The sequence below is a fragment of the Perca flavescens genome, chromosome 9 (genome assembly GCF_004354835.1).
Source record: "Perca flavescens isolate YP-PL-M2 chromosome 9, PFLA_1.0, whole genome shotgun sequence".
Lineage (NCBI taxonomy): Eukaryota > Metazoa > Chordata > Actinopteri > Perciformes > Percidae > Perca > Perca flavescens.
This window is the reverse complement of record NC_041339.1, coordinates 32,876,648-32,896,321: the sequence shown is the minus strand read 5'-3', so window position 1 is coordinate 32,896,321 and position 19,674 is coordinate 32,876,648. Positions and strand designations below refer to the sequence as shown.

General features: G+C 40.4%; 1 protein-coding gene across 1 annotated transcript in view; it reads right to left on the bottom strand.

The window, feature by feature from the left end:
• gmds (GDP-mannose 4,6-dehydratase) overlaps positions 1–19,674 on the bottom strand; it is a 183,671-nt gene that overhangs the window by 26,807 nt on the left and 137,190 nt on the right. Inside the window, exons 8-9 of the mRNA XM_028587738.1 lie at positions 17,048–17,166; positions 13,299–13,395 (exon numbers count right to left, since the gene is read on the bottom strand). Coding sequence (XP_028443539.1) covers positions 13,299–13,395; positions 17,048–17,166 — 216 coding nt within the window. The remainder of the gene's footprint in view (positions 1–13,298; positions 13,396–17,047; positions 17,167–19,674) is intronic.

Sequence of the window (19,674 nt, the reverse complement as noted above, 5' to 3'; positions counted from 1 at the left end):
GCAGTCACTATCTTGGCAAGGTCATTGACTCCAACTGATGGATTTTGTGACAGCCTTGTAATGAAAGCGAAACAGTTCCTTAAAAGGGAAATTCCATTTTATTCATGACCATGGTGTTACTTTTGTCCATCTTTCCTTCTGGGTATGAAGACACCATAGTTACTCATTCTGATTGCTAGAAACAGCTTTAGGAGCAAGTGCATAGGGGACCAATAAACTTCTCTTTTCAAAGAAGTCACAAATCTAGGTGTCAAAATAGACAATGGTTTTAAACTTGATAAACAGATAATGTTGTTGAAACCAGCTTCTATCACGCTTTTATTTCAACTCGTTTAGACTACTGTAATGCACTTTACATTGGCGTAAACCAAACCTCTCTTTCACGCTTACAGTTAGTACAAAACTCGTCTTTTAACCAGAACTCGCAAACATGAACACATAACACCAGTCTTGGCCTCGCTACATCGGCTCCTGGTCCATTTTAGAATACATTTTAAGATTTTATTGTTTGTTTTTAAATCACTGAATGGTTTGGCACCTTGCTACATCTCAGACCTCTTACAAGTTTACGTCCCCTCACGGTCACTTAGGTCTACTGATTAACTTTGGCTGGTCGCTCCCAAAACCAGGTTAAGAACCAGGGGCGACCACGCTTTTTCAGCTGCAGCCCCTAAACTGTGGAATGAGCAACCTCCAAAAGGTCAAATTGGCCCCGACCTTCGAATCTTTTAAATCTCGTCTTAAAACTCATTTGTATTCCCTGGCTTTTAACCCAGCATGAGAACTGTGTGATCGTATGTTGATTAATGTGTTCTATGTGTTTATATGGGTTTTTATGCGTTATCTCTTGTTCATTACTTTGTAAACCTTTGTTTTTTAAATGTGCTATATAAATAAAATGGATTGGTTTGGATTGAAAGTAAAAAAAAAAAAATGAAGGTAGAAATTCCCAAATGTCTACTAAATAAAAGGAAGGGGTACAAGCAGCATCACCACATGAGCTCACTTAAAATCAATTACGTAGAAAACATCAACAAAAACGTACTCCAATTGACTGATATATTAATGCTTTTCTTCAGCTTGACACTGGAAGGGCATTTGCCCAAAATTTACCTTCATTAATGATGGCTTTTTGGATTTCTGTTTATTGGATTAAGTACCCAGCTATATACAGTGATGCTGAGCATATTAATTCATCATTAAACTCAATTACCTAGACTATATATTGTAACAGAACTGTTGAACCGAGGAAAATCTCCGCAATGTACGTTTGAGGGACAGATTGGGATAACTAACTTTCATCTGTACTTCTGACTTTGATTTCCCTCTTTTTTGGATGAATTTTCCAAGTTGATTTCTGATAGGTCAGACTGGACCGTTTGCGGCCCATCCATGGTTCAAGTTCATAGTACATTTCCTCTTCTTCAGGACTCTTGACAACTTTGTCAGGGTAAGTGCCAATCACACTAGACGACACTACAGGAAGCAGTACATGAGTGGTGGCATGGTTTGGGATTGAAGTATAAAGCTGACCTTCGGAGAGCAGAAACAAGAGGGGGGAAAAGGGGCAGCACGTCATTACTCCCTTCCACACATTTTCCATCACTTTTCTCCTTGTTTTTATATTACAGTGAGGTTGACAGGTATGTCATTTTGAGACAAGATAGATCGGTTTTGTTTTTTGTTGCCTGTGTTGTCCTGTAGACATCAACTTTTAGGGGGAAGTCAAAGTGCTCTTCATTGTAGAGCTCTGTCTTGCAGTTGCGTCATAATTTTGCAGCTTTATAATCAACCTGGTGTTTAAAATGCTATAATAACCCAAAGGAATAATGGCCACAAGAATGAAAATAAGACCCACATTCTAAAACCTAACATTTTCCTTGAAGAAGTAGAATATGAAACAGCTAATGGACTCAATAGCCTATTGTGCTTTTAAAAACCTCTCAACTTGATGCCTGAAAAGAATTACAACCTAATACTAGGAAACTCTAAAATAGCAACCATATTTCAGGCTTCATTAAATAGCAGATATTACGCAACAAAACAGGCCAACTGTTAAAACTCTTCTCTGGGGCACAGGGACAGAAGACTATGAGTTACTGCCTGCCAGGAGCCATTATGTCAGCAGCACACACATGTGTGTGGGGCGATACCTGTTTTTCTCATTGTTAGGATAAAGAATTTGCTCCACAGCGGGATATGACACTGCGGTTGCTGCAATCTTACTGCGTCTGTGTCTACCACTAGTGTTATTTTGTACTAGAACGTTCAGAAAGTAAAAGCAGTAACTGGTGTGGATTTAAGAAGGGTTATATGATGTCTGCTGAAAAACATAGACACTTGACAGCAACTCAAATGGAGCTTGTCTCATCCTCTTCCAATCAGAGAAACTGTAATACTCATTCTGTGTGTGGAGACAGCACTACAAGGATCCTGGGAGTGGATTTATGATGTCTGGACCGCCTGCATGGAGTCAAATGAAACCCAACACCAGCTCTGTTTCTTCAACAAGGCCTGAGAACCAAGCACCTCATTTCTGCTGCTAAAAACGAGACCCTACTGACTCTAAAGATGTCACTATGCTTCACCAAAGTGCTTGTTGCATGGTCAAACAGCACCCGTAAACCCCTACTCCAACCCCTGCTTCTGACTCAATTTAACTTTTCCAAAACCAACAATTTCACAACCACGGCTTTTCACTTTCGACTGTTGCCATTCGGAACGGTTACAAAAACTTTTGCTTCCCAACGTAGACTGACAACACCTTGTACTAACTAGATCTTCTTGAGAATACCCTTGCCTTAAGGTCCCTGGTTGTCCATTGTTGATTATCTTATAGTCATGTTGGTGAGAGTCTCATCCCTACTTTGCCAGCCTGTAACTTCTCCACCTTTGCTTGTATAGCAAGAGGGATGTAGTAATAAAACCCATTCAATGTTTTAGATGCATGCTGTTTCAACTCCTACAGCTGCAATGTAACAGATTCATTATTTTTTTTGTTTATAGAAAGTAGGTAATCTTGTTTTAAAACTGAATGATAAAGCAATAGTTGGGTTTTCTGAAATTAAACTCCATCTATAGTGAATATTCAGAGATAATGGGGGTGTGGGGGTTCCACAATAATGCCCATTTGTTCAGCTTGGTACCACCGAGCAGACTTGTTAAATATATCGTGTAGCTTTAAACTCTTGAACTCTGATTTTCCCCTCTAAATTTCTTTCTTAAGCAGCCTTGACATTAGAAAATAGAGGCCTTTTCCACATTGTATGACAACATCACACATATTATGTCTCTGCTTGTTGTAACACTTCATTGAAACTATATGATGCTTACACTAAATTAATTATTTAAACCACCATGTTTTCATGGCTGCACCATAACATCATTTGGAATCTTTCAAGCCGTCATGTGATTTTGTACACACTACACATTTTCCCACAGTTTCGTCTGACACGTTTTATATCCCTCGAGTCCTCGAGACATGGACTAGAAGTTAAAACAAAGTTTTGTGGGTTTGAACAATGCCGGGCTGTATAACATGCGTTCGTAACAATGGTCCAGGTTGAAAAGGGTTTAAGGAAAAATTTTCTCAAACACACTGTGACAAAGTGACATACAAGTATAATACATTGTTTTTCTTTGTCCTGGAGAAAGATAATTAAAGTGCAGCTAAAATTCAGCCTTGCAAAGTATAAGTGCTGCATTTCAGGTGTAGTTCTGTCCCTCAGAATCAGACAGAAAATAGCTTTCTTTCTGTAGCTTTTAATCCTTTTACAATAATATTCAACAACCACACAGGGAGAAATCCCCTGTAGAACAAAGGAAGAAGGATGTTGTCATGGTCACAGGTTATCATTTCTCATTTTTGAGGCAGGTCCATCTTATATAATCTATATTAAAAATATAGGACTGAGCCTTGTAATACTACTTAAGGTATTCATAATGCTATTTATTTCTGCTTTGGGTGTGTTTGATACTGTTATAGTGGCTGCACATTACAAACAGTACATATTTGGGACCTGGGAAAAAAAATAATGTGTTCATGTTTGTTACTTTTGTTTTAATATTTTATCACAAAGCATAGCATTTTTAACTGTACCTGTATGACATTGTGCCATGCATCTTCAAGATGAACTAGACTAGCTTATTGTATAATAATGTGGTTTGTGCACATACATGTCAGGGCCTTGTAGCCACTCTGATGGCTCTGATTGGAGTTTTCAACAAACCACTGCTTGCAAACAAGTTTTCTCGCAAACTATGTCAAACCTCTGCTCAGTTCAGGCCCCGTCTGTGGGAGCAATCAAAGGACTCTCTGTGAGACTCATGAGATCACTAACTGAAGTAGAGTAGGCAGGTCACAACACTTCATCACAAAGCCACATGGAATGCATTCAACATCACACACTGATGATATCCAACTGTGGCGTTGGAGAGTATCCAAGGGTGGACTTGTCCTTTAAACTCAATAAAGCTTGACAATGCAAAAAAATATTTAGTAACCAGATCAGTCAGGTTTGTCTTTGTCATGATGATGACCTCAACAGGTGGATTGACAACAGTCATAAAAGGTTACCACAACACCAGCTGTCTTCATTCTCCTGGATCACTGGATCCATTGTCTGAGCTCCTTGTCCAACGACAGGAATGAGGACGTATGAGAATATGCGGCAGAGTGTGTTTTTGGTGAATTCGTTACGCACACCTCAGTACTGGAATGACAGCCATCCGACGCAAGAAGGAAGTTTAGAATCAAGATTTCGCATACGCACATGGACAGACGGTTGACAGATGCAGAGGTGTGGTTTGTCAACAGGGCTATATTTAGGGGTTGATGTGGGAGTATAGAATAAAATAAAAAACAGGCCTGGTAACTGCTCTGTTAAACTCTCAAAGGTGTGAATGCAACCTACAGTTTGCTACATATCCTTTCATGCCAGTTTCTGCTATGATGCAACAAATCCAGAGGGAATCAATATGAAATTTAGCATTCCGAAAACTCTTCCTGCCAATGAACAACAAACAATGGCTCCACTAACCAGCAAGAACATGGTCTGATGCAATGTCAGGACATTGCTCGGGGTCAGAGCAAAGATAAGAGCAGGATTTATTTGATCAGTGTCTTTCCTCTATTTGAATGAACACAAAGATAATCCTTAACCTGGAATGACAAACTGTGTATTACAGTGTGTCTGTTTATGTGTATACAGCAAACACTCGACACTCCCGAGACTTTGTTTGTGTTGCACTGGAATGAACTTGCATATTTAAAACAAAAAGGTTGATCCATCACGTGTACATGACTGCACCGCAGGGAACGCTGGTACAGGACTCTAACAAAGCCTAACTTGCTTTTTTTCCGTTTTTGATACATGGGAACTCTCTGTCAATCAAAACACACCACAGAGAAAAATATATGCTCCAACTCATTCCACTGTGAACTGCAGTGATGTCAGTGTGATGAGTGATCAGTATTGTGCTGAAATAGTTGATTAATTAGAACAGAAAATGAAATGACAATTTTGACAAACGATTAAACTAAAAGCCATTTATCAAGCTTCTCATCTGATGTCACTTTGGGCCCTGGAAACTTATAATGTGCATTTCCTACGATTTACATAGATATTCTAAATATTAATATCTGATTAAGGAAGATTATCGATGGAAAAAAATATTAGATAAAAATAAACTGCTTTAACTTGGAACTTAAGCAGAGGTGCCTCTGCCTAGCCTGCCTTACAGCTACCAAGAGACTGACAGCTCGTAGATGGAAATCTCTCCAAACGTTCACGAACAAAGATGACTTCTAGATTGTATTGATAAAGATAGTGTGGCCGTGGAACACGGGAGCAATGCACTATGCTAAAATTGATGACATGTCATGCTGGGAGCATGCTTTTGTCACTACAAAATCCTATAGATCAGGGGTGTCAAACTCAACTTTCCCAGAGGGCCACACTGGAAAGAAAGAATCACACCAAGGGCCAGACATGGAGCAATTATTGACATGCTTTTGTTATTGCATGTCACTTTTTTAAAACATTTTGGTAGCTTTTTTCCTCATTTTCTGTGTTTTTGTTCTGACTTTTTTGTGGCTTTCTCAGACATTTGTCACCTTTTTGTAAATTTGTTGCTTTTTCCGACATTTTTGTACGCTTTTTGTCACATTTTTGTTGACATGAAGCCCTACAAAAGTCATCAAAAGAGTTCCTTAGCCATCGCAGAATTTAGCAAATCAAGCAAAACAATGATTACAATTTTTATTTAACAACAATAACAACAACAACCAGTTTCTCAGCCTGAATATGAAAACTCTCTGCTGCTTCTGGGGGAATTTCTGCATCTCAGAGTCGACAAATCTGACATATTCTGCTTTGAACGTCAGGTAATTGCAGTTTTAAATAAACACTTTACTGGGTTTTTGGTTTGGCGCACAACTAGGCAAGCCAAAATTTATTGTGAACCCAAATTGATGTATATACGGGCCGGCTCTAAAGCTGCAAGGGGCCGGATTTGGCCCACGGGACTTGAGTTTGACACGTGTGCTATAGATAATCTGGTCATCCAAAAAGGTAAAATTTTGCTGGATTTACTCTCGTTTGATTGTCTGGAATGATTGACTCATTTTTCCCTCACTCCTAATAAACTTGTAATCCCATTACTATACGGTTTTGATTAAACATCAATAATAAATGATCAAAACAAGTAGAATATTATTAGTTGCAGTCCTACAAAACTCAGAGTTGATTTCAATCATCAGTCCTGTCTGCCTGGTGTCAAGATCAGGATTCTGATTCAGGTCTCTACAGCAGAGTGAGTAGGTGGTAGGTAATAATGGGGGCAACTGTCTGTCTGCTTTAATTTACAGGAGGATAATCTCGCCTGGAAGGGCATTCCTGTGTTGCCGACCAATGTTCGTTACATCACTGTGACCGGGACACAGACAGAAGTGCAAAAAGGGCCAAAAGGGTGAGGAGGTGTCCTGGGAAAAGTGTAGGAGTTCTGCAAAACACCGATGGGATAGATGGAGATAAAGACAGATTGAGAGACAACTTCCCATTCATCACCACTTCTCCTCCTCCTCCTCCTACTCTGCATGAGAGGTTGGACAGAAAACAGCGCTGTCACTCAACTCATAGCAGTTTATCCCCCGCAGCGACACATGAACTTGGAAGTATGACAACCGGGCTGCATTAGCACGGATGTGCTCAAGTGCGTACATGCACATAGACGCACACCAATGTGAATACGTGCAGTGTGCACAAACATCATCGTCACGTCATGAACACTCCAGTGCTAAGGGAGACAAATTGGGATCTGCAATAAATATTTCTGATTTATTGAGGTTTAAACAAAAGAAAAATAGAGAAACTTCTGCAGCTATTATCAATCACATGACAAGTTGTTGGGTAACTGTCTGATGAACTGAACTTGCGTTTTACACTTATTTTGATAAATCTTGGGCCAAATGAAAGTACTATATTGGATACATTATGTTATTGTGAGTATTGAAGAGAAACTGGAATTAATTAAAAAGAAACAACATTCGTGATAACATTACAACTTAAATGTCATTTTAGATTTTGTATTAGAACATCTGTTAAATGCCGTCTTTTTACGTGTTTACGAGAAGAGTCCCCTTGTGCACTACCCTATCCCACCCATACTGTTCTATTTATTTATTTACAAATTGAAATACTGTAATTACACCTGTATACATAGCCATATTCTACTGCTCTTCATACTATTCATCCTGCACATACACTTATTCTTACTCTTATGTTACCACACTGCACATAGCTGTACATACTGTACATATCTGTCTATATGGTTCATACAGAATATCCATATTTATTCTGTTTTTCTTATTATATATTCTGCTAATACACTGCATATATCTATATTATTCTTACTACTATTATAATGTCACTGCTACTACACTGCACATATCTGTACAAATGTTGTTATTACATTGTTCATATTAAATAGCCATATTTATTCTGCTCTTATAACGCTGCAATATATTTTTTTTCCTGCCTATGCACCACCTGTCTATACTTTGTATATCACATTGCACTTTTCTGCATTTTTGCACTTCTGGTTAGACGCAAACTGCATTTCGTTGTCTTTGTACTTGTACTCTGCACAATGACAATAAAGTTGAATCAAAACTAATCTAATCTTGTAATTGAGTATTTATGACTACTTAGTGGAAATTATCAACTCAGAGTTCATTAGTAAACTGCAGTAAGGATATATATTTGATAATGTAACATTTTGTAATTAAAAGGGGCTCTCTAATTATTTTACACATTACAAAAGATCAGTTTACAGGCCATGATGGCTCTGGTGGAGCTTCCTCAGCTCCAGAAAATAGCCACAGCTTTTGAGACTTCATTTTTATTATTTTTTTTAAATGTAGAGCCTACATTAAAAACACTGGGGATATGGAGTTTGAAAGTTTACCAGACAGGGATGGTCCAAAAAAAGGCAATACAAAGTTGCAATACAGCAGAAGTTTGTAAACGGAGCTTGGTTTATGTAGTTAGTCCCGCTGATTTTGGCGACGCACCAACACGTCAACAGTAGCAACAGAAAATGTGAAACAGCTCGTTGAGGCAATAAAGCTACTTAAAGTAGCAAAATGTAGTGATTTTCAAATGCAGCTTGAAACTACAGGAGCTAAAAAAAAAAGAAATATGATGAAGAGTATATATCGAGCTGTGTTTATTTGGACTGGCTCAACAGACTCACCATGGCCTCAGTGTATGATTTGTAAAGAAGTGCTAGCTAATGAAAGCATGTGTTTCAAGGACAGAGTGGTGAAGGAGTTTTAAGGTGAGTGAGTTGCACCGCACATTACTAAAGGCAGGAGAGACCCAATGTGGAAACATTCACACAGAAATATATAAGGTTAAAGATATAGTAAAGATGGTAACCGTACCAAGAGTACCAGGATTATTGGGAGAGGGTTGGCGAGTGGTGAGGGTGCAGTTGACTCTACCTTTGTCTGAGTGGGGGCTCACAGTGTCAGACTTTGAAAAAGAAAGTGTAGGAGTCTGTATTTTTGGTCCCCATACTAGGGAGTAAAAATCTGGCCTCCGTCGCAACAAATTTGATCTGACATAACTCATAAACCCCCAACTTCACGTGTGTGCAACACCAAATCACTGAAGTGACCCTATCACTGCTTTTGTAGCCTGAACTTTTCTTCTTTCTGGCATATTCTAAAACAGTCTTCCCATGTTAAAAATATGCTGGGAAAACACACACACACACACACACACACACACACACACACACACACACACACACACACACACACACACACACACAAGATCACTCCACCTAATTCATCTATTATACTGTACTAATTCACAAACCTATTGTCAATTTTAGCATCTCTGTAGTTCCCTCCATATGCTACGTTTACACCCAGTCAGTGATGTAAATCTCCTAACGAGGTCTAAACACAACCGTGAGAACCAGACAGAGGAAACCCTCTGATCACACTAGAAACATCCACGACCTCAGCACTGTTTATTGCCTGGCAACCAAAAGTAATCCTAACTATTAGAGCATAATACATGACACACCTTTGCAAAGAGCTCAGGTAGAGGCTGCTCGGAGCCAAACCTCAGTGTTTGCAGGATCCCACAGGCTGACAAGTGTGATTGAAAGCTCTGCACAACAGATACAATGGAAACAAACGGCAGCCATGACAGTTGGATCAGTTTGAAACTTAGCTGATGGGTAACTCATAACACCCCTGACAGCTTCAAACCACACTTTTACATGTGAGTATCTGCGAAACAAATGGTGGTAGCTTTGTTTCTTCATTTTTAACCACCATGTTTCATAAGTAAACAGCTTCCATGAGCACAGAGAAACTCGCCACCACCTCTGCAGCCTTAAGGCATTATATTCCAAATAAACACATGCAAGTGAACGATCACACACACACACACCACATGTGAAGCACACCTGCATATTTAACCCGCTCTCACACCGCCCTGGTTGATCGCCCCTGTCCCAAGGGGCTGGGGAGATAAATGAGCCCATGTCAGAGACACACACACTGACAGGGATAATGATGAATTACATATATATTAGCACACACAGCCTAAAGACTCACTACTCTTAGGTACAGCCACACACACACACAAATTTTCTTGCACCTAAATAGCAAACACTACCGAAAGAGTTTGAGTCTGTGTCAGCTGGATTCTTATTGCACACACACGTACACACACACACACTTGATGACAGGTATTTCCACTTCAGGAGAGCCACAATGCTGAGCTGTGAGCCCGGTGTCAGTCACTTCCTGTCTGAAGGGGTCAGAGGTTAAACACTCCTCAGTCCCTTTAACCCCTACCACAGAAATAAAGAGACAGTGAGAAAGAGCCAAAAAGTCCCCTCTGTAAGTGAACGGTTTCCCGCTCGTTATCCCTGCCGTCTTTCCCCTCGGTTCCCTCTGAGCTACACGTTTCAAGTAATAGAAACCACTGGGTATTCTACTTTTAAACGGGAAAGCGAAATGCAACCTCAGACCCGAAGAATAGAGGAAGCAATTGACAGACAGAAGAACAGCTTTAAAAATTTAAACCTTTAATCCAAAAAACATTTCTAGGTTCTGAAATGTTATTTTGGAAAAGGGAATATCTTTGGGTTGTGGACTGTTGGTCGGTCAAAAATAATAAGACGTCACCTTGGGCAGTCGAAACTTGTGATGCCTGATGAAGAGAGCTGTATGTTTTTATTAGTCGACTAATCAAACTATTTATAAAATCGATAGTCATAATTTTTTTATGCAAAAGGTGGCAGCCTCTCAAATATTGAGATTTCCCGCTTTTCGGTTTTGTATATCATATTAAACTAATTGTCTTTGGATTTTGGACTGACAAAAACAACACATTTAAAAAAGACAAAGCCTTGGACTTTGAGAAACTGGGGTGAACATTTTTGGCTATTTTCTTACATTTTATAGACAATTTAAAAAATAATCTGCAGATTAGTTGATAATGAAAATAATCGTTAGTTGCAGCCCTAATGATGAAGGTCAGTAACAGCAATATTGTATGTTTAAGAAGTGCTGCAATGACTGTGCAGAAGTAATTTCTTTTATTTTCAGTATCTATATATGGTGTGCAGCAGACAAGGCTTGGTTTGACCAAAATCTTACAAACACTTAATGCCAGCAGAGCGATTGGATTGGATTATGTGACAATGTACAGGAATTTCTATTTTTCTGGTCTATTAATCTATAAAATATTGTTCAAATTTGGCATCTCTCAAATTTACCAAAGTACCTTCAAAGAAATTATTTTTGTGTTGTTCAGGCCAGATCTTGAAACCTTTCAAGATCTGGCCTACCGGCACAAATTCCTTTAGTTGACAAAGTCTGTAAGCAGATGTTGCAACTAGAGTTAGCTTTATCGATGGATTAGGGTTGACTGATAGGGTAGGTAGGCATCAACACTACAGGATATATTGTTCATTTGTTCATGTATCACAAAGGCTCTTGTGAAAGACACTGAACTGTTCCTTTGCTGATAGGTTACCATTGGCTGATTTGACCAGTGTCTGGAGTGGTTTTCAGTGCCGTTTCAGGGTTAAGACCTTGAATGAATGAGCCGACATGCACAAAGAATATAGGCTCAGGTGTGTGACCGGTGCTTACATCGCCTCAGCAGGCCTTCAGCAGGGCTTCCTTGCTAATCCCCCGCCATCACTCAACTGGATCTCAGCTTTAATCTCGCCAGGCCAAAGCTCAGCAGAGGGGCGCTCCTAGCTTTAAACTGAGAACCTGACAGCTAATCTCAGCCACAACACCCCTGGGTAACCCTACTCCGCCCCAAAGGGAGCAGCCACAATACCCCTGGGCCACAGCGATGAGAGAAAGACCTCCCAAATATCAAAGACGCTTAAAGAGAGATGGAGAGAAAAAATAACTGCTCATTTTTTGGTTTGGATGCTCACAGCTGTTATAAACACAGATACATGCACACTTGTCCATGCGCGAGCTGGTACAAAGAGACACACATACTTTGTGCTTTCAAAGCAGTTTCTAATGCAGCAGAATTGCCTCAACAGCTGAGTGAGTCAATCCAACATGCCCAAAAACGCCCTCGCTATTAAAGTTACAGTTTCATCGTTGCTTGCCTGAATATGAGCACCCACTCAGCACCAACTGGCAGGATGCAGCCTACATTACTCTTCAAGAGGCGGACTGGCTTGTTTCCAGCAGTGCAAAAGCATACAATAAGCAGCCAGAGGCTGTCAAATGGACCCATTACATCTGATAAGTGTATGGTCCCAGACACAATGACCGGCGATCAGATACATGCAGAAAAAACATGTTACATTCATGTTAAGGTCATATAGAAGAGGAAATATCTGCTGCGCTGTGTCATGAATTACACAGAACTATATGAATTACATTTTATCATAGTAGATCGACTTTACTCTGCAGCAGGGAGTGTAGTTAGTTGATATGGCCTGCATTCCTGCAGATAAAATGCACAGCATGCAAGAAATAAACTGAAACAAATGCTTCTGGGAAACAAATAGTTGGCAATCATGAAGTACAACATTTGTAGTTAATTGGCTAAAACATGCAAAACCACCAGTATGGTCCTTATCATTAAGTGACAAGTTAGCTTGGGCTGAAGTCAAGAGGAAAGGACAACTACTGTCAATCCAGCTGTAGCTGTGGCCAGAGACTGTAGGTGTTCATGCCATTTGATAGCTTAAAAAGAAACATTTTTGCATTCATTTAATAGTACGACAATATACAAAATAACACAAACACAAAAATAAGAAAAACAGGGAGAGAGATGGGGGGATGGTTTTCGAAAATGGAGGTTCTGGTTACATACAGTACTGTAGCATGCATCTTAAACCACCAGGGCACCCTGAAAACAACTATTTTATAGCTAAATGCTTGTTACGTTAAAATAAAGGAGCATATTTCAAAAATAATCTTGATCCACTTACTCGTTTTTTGTGAAGCTAAAGAATGGATAAAGTGTCAGCTAATGTGTTAATGTGTGTGCACATTAAGCTAAAGTCTGGAGCCATTAACGCTAAATCAAGTAAATAATATATATTAAAAAAAGTTAATTTCAATCCGTATAATGTGTTTCGGAAAAATACTGTTCCATGAAGAAGATATTAATGCTTAAATTTTAATCGACAGCGAAGAGCAAAACCAAATTCAGGCCAGAAGATGATTTGAACAAAGACGAACAACACATAGGTACACACAAAGACAGACGGGGAGAGATCTGACTTACCACTTCAGTGGGACGGAAGTATTTTGGGTCCACGTTCACATGTACCACTCCTGTCTCTTGGCAGCGGCCAACCTCCTGCTCATCCTTTCCCTCCCACCTGGAGGGACACAAATCTTAGCATGAAAGGAAACATTTTCCCACAGCTGCTGGAAGCTTCAGCTGCCTGTTCCTTCGTCTCCCTGATTACTTCTTGTGCAGTTTGTTTCTTTAACGACTCGTGCAGACAAAACATGTCACCTGTCTTTTTTTTCTGAAATCAACACACACCTTCACCAACATGTCAGAGTCTTCCAGGACACAAGAGGGAGGTGAATAAGAGGTGAGACAGAGGAGGGGACTGAGATGTGGCATTCAACGGGAGACAGAAGTTGCTGGTTTCATCTATCCAGGAATGTTCTGTCATGGCTCTTTTTTTTTTATTCTTTTTTTTGTGGCATTTGTAGGCCTTTATTAGATAGGACAGCTTTAGACATGAAAGGGGAGAGAGAGAGAGGGGGAACGACATGCAGCAAAGGGCCCCCCTGTCATGGCTCTTTTCAAACATGAACCACTACAGAGAGAGCTGCAATGTGTGATATTCAGAATGCATGAGTGAAAGAATTTGCAAATTTATTTTGAAAATGAAAAACTGGTTCTGGATCGCCATTGCTTAATGGATGACCATCCTGCTGCTTCTCACGGCAACAAAAAAATAAATAAAACTAGAACTGCAAGCAGTTATGACGGGGCCCAAGCCTCCGATGCCATTCGCATCTGATGCCATTCGCCTCAGATGCCAGTCGTCCCCGACGCCCCGGGGAGCCGCGCCAGTCGCCCCCGATGACCCACAAAGCTGTGCCAATGCGGGACCCGAAGCATTACGTAGGGGGGGCAAACGTTGGTGAATATCGAGAGGTTTGATGCACGAGGTCTGCGGTACTCTGCCGTTGCAAATGTAGTGGTTAACAGTTCATCTCCATGCATATACAGAATACTTTTAACAATTCTCTACTATAAACAAACTTCTTAACCCCCCTGACCACAGGGGACAGCAGAGAGAAATGAGAGAGTGACTTAGAGGGTGGAGGTACCGGCAGGTGTGGTGGTTGAAAGAGCAGGGGAGGTGGTCAGGTTTTTGTAAATGGTGTCATAGGCGCCGATTGATGTTTTCCTCCGTGGGTGGTCACAGGCGCACGTCGTTCAAAAAAAAAAAAAAAAAAAAAAAAAAGTAGTCAAAAGTTGTTTGCATTTCAAAACCTTAGGAAAGGGACAGCGGCAGACACGAACACACGCGCCTATTAAAACAATAATAAAGCCGTAAAGTAGGCTTTCAACTCAGGACAGAGCCACTTCTCAGAAATACAGATAGGATTGGAGATGAGAAGTTTAACTGACACGTAACCGCGATAACCTTCGTGGGAAATTAAGAATCAATGCCATCCAACATACCCAATTACACTATGACAGACTCTCCACTTAGCACCAACTGCAATGTTTAATTGCACGGTATCAGGGTATATGAATGGTGTTGATTTTGGATTGAAAAAGTGGGAGAAAAGAGTTACATTTGTCCACTGTGAAGGTTGTAGAAACTTTGTCAGGTGGGTTAAGAAGTTTGTTTATTGTATATAACACCAGGGGAGCACGCGAAAGCGAAAACCAAAACGTAACGGTAGGAGGTAAACAAGCGTAAATATTGAGAAGTGTGAGCTGCAAAGTCTTTGATACATTCCCATTGAAAATATTCCATTAACATTGATTAACAGGGCAAAACACTTTTATGTTGATTATAGCGCCCATTAATGGCCGATCTTTGCCAAATTGTGTGTTGATTGCTTTTACTCTGGCAGAGATATTGCAATTGCAAATTTCCCATTGAAATGCATTGAGAAAATTGGAGGGAAACAAATAAACGTTGCTTATAGCGCCCCCTAAAGGCCGATCTTCGCCAAATTTGGTACAGAGTATTGGCGTCGGATGTTGAACAAGGACCTCAAGTTATTTGCTGATAACATTTAATTTGGCCGAGATATATATGTGTGTGGTAGCTAGCTAGAAAAATTTGTTTTGTTGTGAAATGCGCATACTTTAACGTAGCAAAATTCCTTCAATAAATTGTTGTCATGTCCAGCTGGAGATGCTATCTACCAGGTTTCGTGCAGATCGGTCGCACGGCCTAGGACGAGTTCGAAAAAGTTGGTTTTGCACATTGTGCAATATTGCGAAAAAACTTTTGCGCGGAAATGAGGTTGGCCTAAATCAGGTAATTCAGCTTGATTAAAAGAACACGTGGATGTAAAAATTTCTAATGTGCGATGTGTAATGTGGGAGTTAAAGACAAAAAACCATTACAGCACCACCTAGTGGTCCACATGTGTAATTTTTGGTAGGTGTGGTCCATGGACCATTATCCATCTACCCTGTAAATGTAAAGTTGTTCACATTAGTGTAAGTGGTATATCTAGACTTGGGTCACATTGGGTCCCATAGGCCACGCCCACTTCGACGCCTCAGTACCCCACTTTAGGGTTGGCCTCAGGATTGGCCCTTGATGGTACCCATCAAATTTTGTATAAATCGGATGAGCCGTTCATGAGATATAAACCTTTTGTAGTTGTAGCGCCCCCTAGTGACCACTTTTCGTAAAACGCATGGGGCACCTCCAGAGGGTCATGGCAAAGAATAATCTAAAGTTTGGCGTTGATTGCATTTATTTTGGCTGAGATATGGCAAAGTTGGTGTTTTCATAGTTAGCTACACAAATTAGTTTGTGCGTTATATGCGCAATTTTTATCGTACAAAAAATAACTTTTTATCAGGTCAGTCTGGGGATGCTAGGTTCCAAGTTTCGTGCAGATCGGTCACACAGTACGGTTTAGGCTGCAGTCAGAGTTTTAGGCGGAGAAGAAGAAGAAGCGGAATAATAATAATCAGTAGAAAAACAATAGGGTTCCACGCTCCGCTGGAGACGTGAACCGGAATGCCTTGCAACACGCGGTTTCCATGCCCCCTCGGGCTTGGACCCCTAAAAATAATTTTTGAAATCTGCAGCCTTTTTCAGTCAGACAGTGAAAAAGCATGATTACAAAAGTTAGAAATGGAATTTTTATGTTTAGAGGCATTTTGCGGTGTATATTTAAAATGTTTTGCTTGGTTAGCTGGATGAAAGTCAAAATGGGGAATTAGCTGATAGTCTGATGATTACTGTGCTTTTCTGGGGTGTTTTTGTGATTACAAGGTATAACAATAGATACATTTGTATAGCCTTGTCTAGTGTATCTTTACTTTATTTGATCAGGGACAATGCACAAAAAACATTAGTCTATAAAAGAAGAGATGTCATGTGCCAGGTTATAGCAGAAAATGCTAATTTCCACCCGCAGTCCCTGGACAGTGATGTCATTGTCTCTACATATTCACAGTAAATTGGCTCATCGACATTATTTTCTAGTTTGTTAAAACTATTTTACTTACTTTTGAATAAGAAATGATGATTCAATCACTCATTTATTTCAAGGCTCCTAAGAAGACACAAACTGTGCATTGAGTACCTCTAGGAGTTCATGCTGTGATTTTTACGTTAATGTGATGGCATTCAAATCCGACTGGAAAAGTGTTACAAGAAGGTCAGAAGGAACGTCCTGTGATAGTTGTGACCTTCATGGAAAAGTGACATGGGGGCTTATTCATGATACAGACATGTAAAATCGCCAAAACATGTATGGAAATGTCTATGATTGTGTACAATACGTGTATCTGTGTGCACTCACACAATCGTCTTCCCCACACGTTTGAAGGCCTTCTCCACAAACTCCCTCACACTGTGCACCTCCCCCGTCGCTATGACCAAATCCACTGGCTCCTCCTGTTGCAGCATCAGCCACATAGCCTGAAAGAAAGAGTGAGACAGGGACATTGAGGTTAAACCACTGAGAGACCATAAAGACAGTTCAGCGCTCCACACTGGACCCTGCCCAACTTAGTCCTGACAGACAGGAAGTGAACCTGCGACCTCTGAGCGGGGCATTCGCCCGTACCTCTGTCCTGACGTCACTGCAGGGGCTCATGGGACAAATATCGTGGGAAAGGAGGACAGAGCGCTCCCACAGGCCCACTGTGCTGCTGGCACACACAAAAGCACACACGTGGCCACGAATGCACATGCACCTATGCACGCAAACACAACTGACCGATACATTACACCACAAGTTAGTAGCAACGTTAAGGGGATGATAAACTTACAGAAATAAAAGTACAGCAGCATCTAGTTCTGACTTGTATTTCTAACTACACAATGCAGCCAGTATTATCATTAGCCTATATACCCCAGTGAAAGCTGATAGTCTGAGTCCCTTCATGGACCCAGCACTATATTAAACAGCCAACATGGGCGTCTGTGCGTGGTTCCATAATATTTATGCTGAACCAGAGCCAGCAGGTCAGAGCCACTGACCTCTGGCACATCTAGCCTGATTAGTAGAGACTCGATGGGAACAGACAGACAGACAGACAGACAGACAGACAGATTATTGATTCCGTGTATCGATTTAAGTTCTCATGTGCTTCGGATTCTTAGCATAGTGTTTGAGAAAAGAAGGAAACCAAAGTATTCTAAAAGCTAAGTTTATTCTTTTTAGTAGATTTGTGTTACCATTTACAGTCATAAATGTCAACATGTTCTGCGACTCCTCACTGTTACACCTTCAATATACTAAATTAGAGACCATAATTCATAAATCATGAAACTTCATGCTGAAAACTCAATGCAGACATAAGACTTCCTGTCGATGGCTCAGTCCTAATGATTTTGTTGTGCCACAGTTACAGCTTCTTGTAGTCTCAGTAACTGACATAGGCGACTCGTTGGGGCACAAAAAAATGTCTACATAAAGAGATGACGTTTTTTGTGCATGGTTCAGTTGAAAATATTTGGAAGAGGTATGATAAAATACTAAATAGATTTTGTGAGCTGATTTGATGAAGAGATAAATGCAACAGGTGCTTTACAGACGTTTAGTCTCAAAACTAACTTACTTGAAGGTAAGTGACAACTTTTACCTTTTCTGCTGTATGGAAAACTACTTGTGCAATGACGTTTTAGCCGCACTGTTAACCACTAGTTCTGCTCTGGCCTATTGTAAATGTGTCCAACCACAGACACTGTCTGTTCTCCACAGCAGAAAGGTGGATTGGTGTGGAGTGGGTTTCCTCTCTGTCTCTACAGAGGTAACTTAAACACTTTGCCTTTCTCGCTCTCCGAGGATCACAGCAGCACAGTTTATGTGCTCTACTTGGATTTGTATTGAATGGTGTGTGTGTGTTCCATTCAGCCACATCAGGATGTTTTATGTGATACAGTTGGACAGAGCAGAGACTGGCTGTCTCCCTCTGCACATTTAGCAGATTCGGTGTTCCCTCTACAGTACTACTCATAGGTGTGTCTTTTGCAGAAACACACAAAGAAAAGACTAAAAACCTGGGTTCCCAGAAGCTTCGATGTTCATTACACCCCACAACAAAGCACATGACGGAAACATTCTTTTATTCATTTTAGAGAATAAATGTTCTCAGTATATGTCATAACAATCTACCTATTAGATTTAAATATTTCATTTGCATAGGTAAACATTTTTGTCATAAAGTGGTGCTAGACGAAATGTCAGGGTGCCTCAAAAATATAAAATATATGCTATGACAGCCATGATTATCAACAGCAAATTTAATGTGAATCTGCTTCAGACTGATCTTCTGGTGATCATGAATAGTTATATAAGTTTTAATGGCACTATGGCCATTAGACATGTTGCGTACAGCGTACAACTTTTACATTTGACGTGTTGGTGTTGCTAAAGGAGGCTTTTTGTGTCCAAAATGGGAAACGTTCATCCTCTGGGGAGCAGGAATACGTTAGGTTATACTTAATGGCAATACAAAATATTTTTGAAACACATTTTGACCTGTGACAATGGCAGATGATGAACAGAGGACAGGTCAGGGTGGGTCATCCAAATCATTAGGAATGATTTTTTGGGGACAATGAGTATTGATTTTTTTTAAATGTTATGGCAATGATATCTTACTCTGGGCCAATCAGAAAAGACTGAAGGGTCAAGGTAAGTTGTGATACTAAAGTACTGTATGTGCAGATTGTGGCTTTGTATAAGCACATGCCTAGCGCTGAAACACACCCACACACACACACACACACACCCACCCACACACACCCACACACACACACACACAGTAATGGAATGTTCCTCCTTGGGGAGGCGAGGCCATCCTATCTGAGGATCGTTCAGGGTCAACTGACCGCTCAATGCTGACGGCTCCCCTGAGCCTGACCTCTCACCCTCCGGCCCTGATGAACACAACAGATTCTCACACTGCTACATGAGCC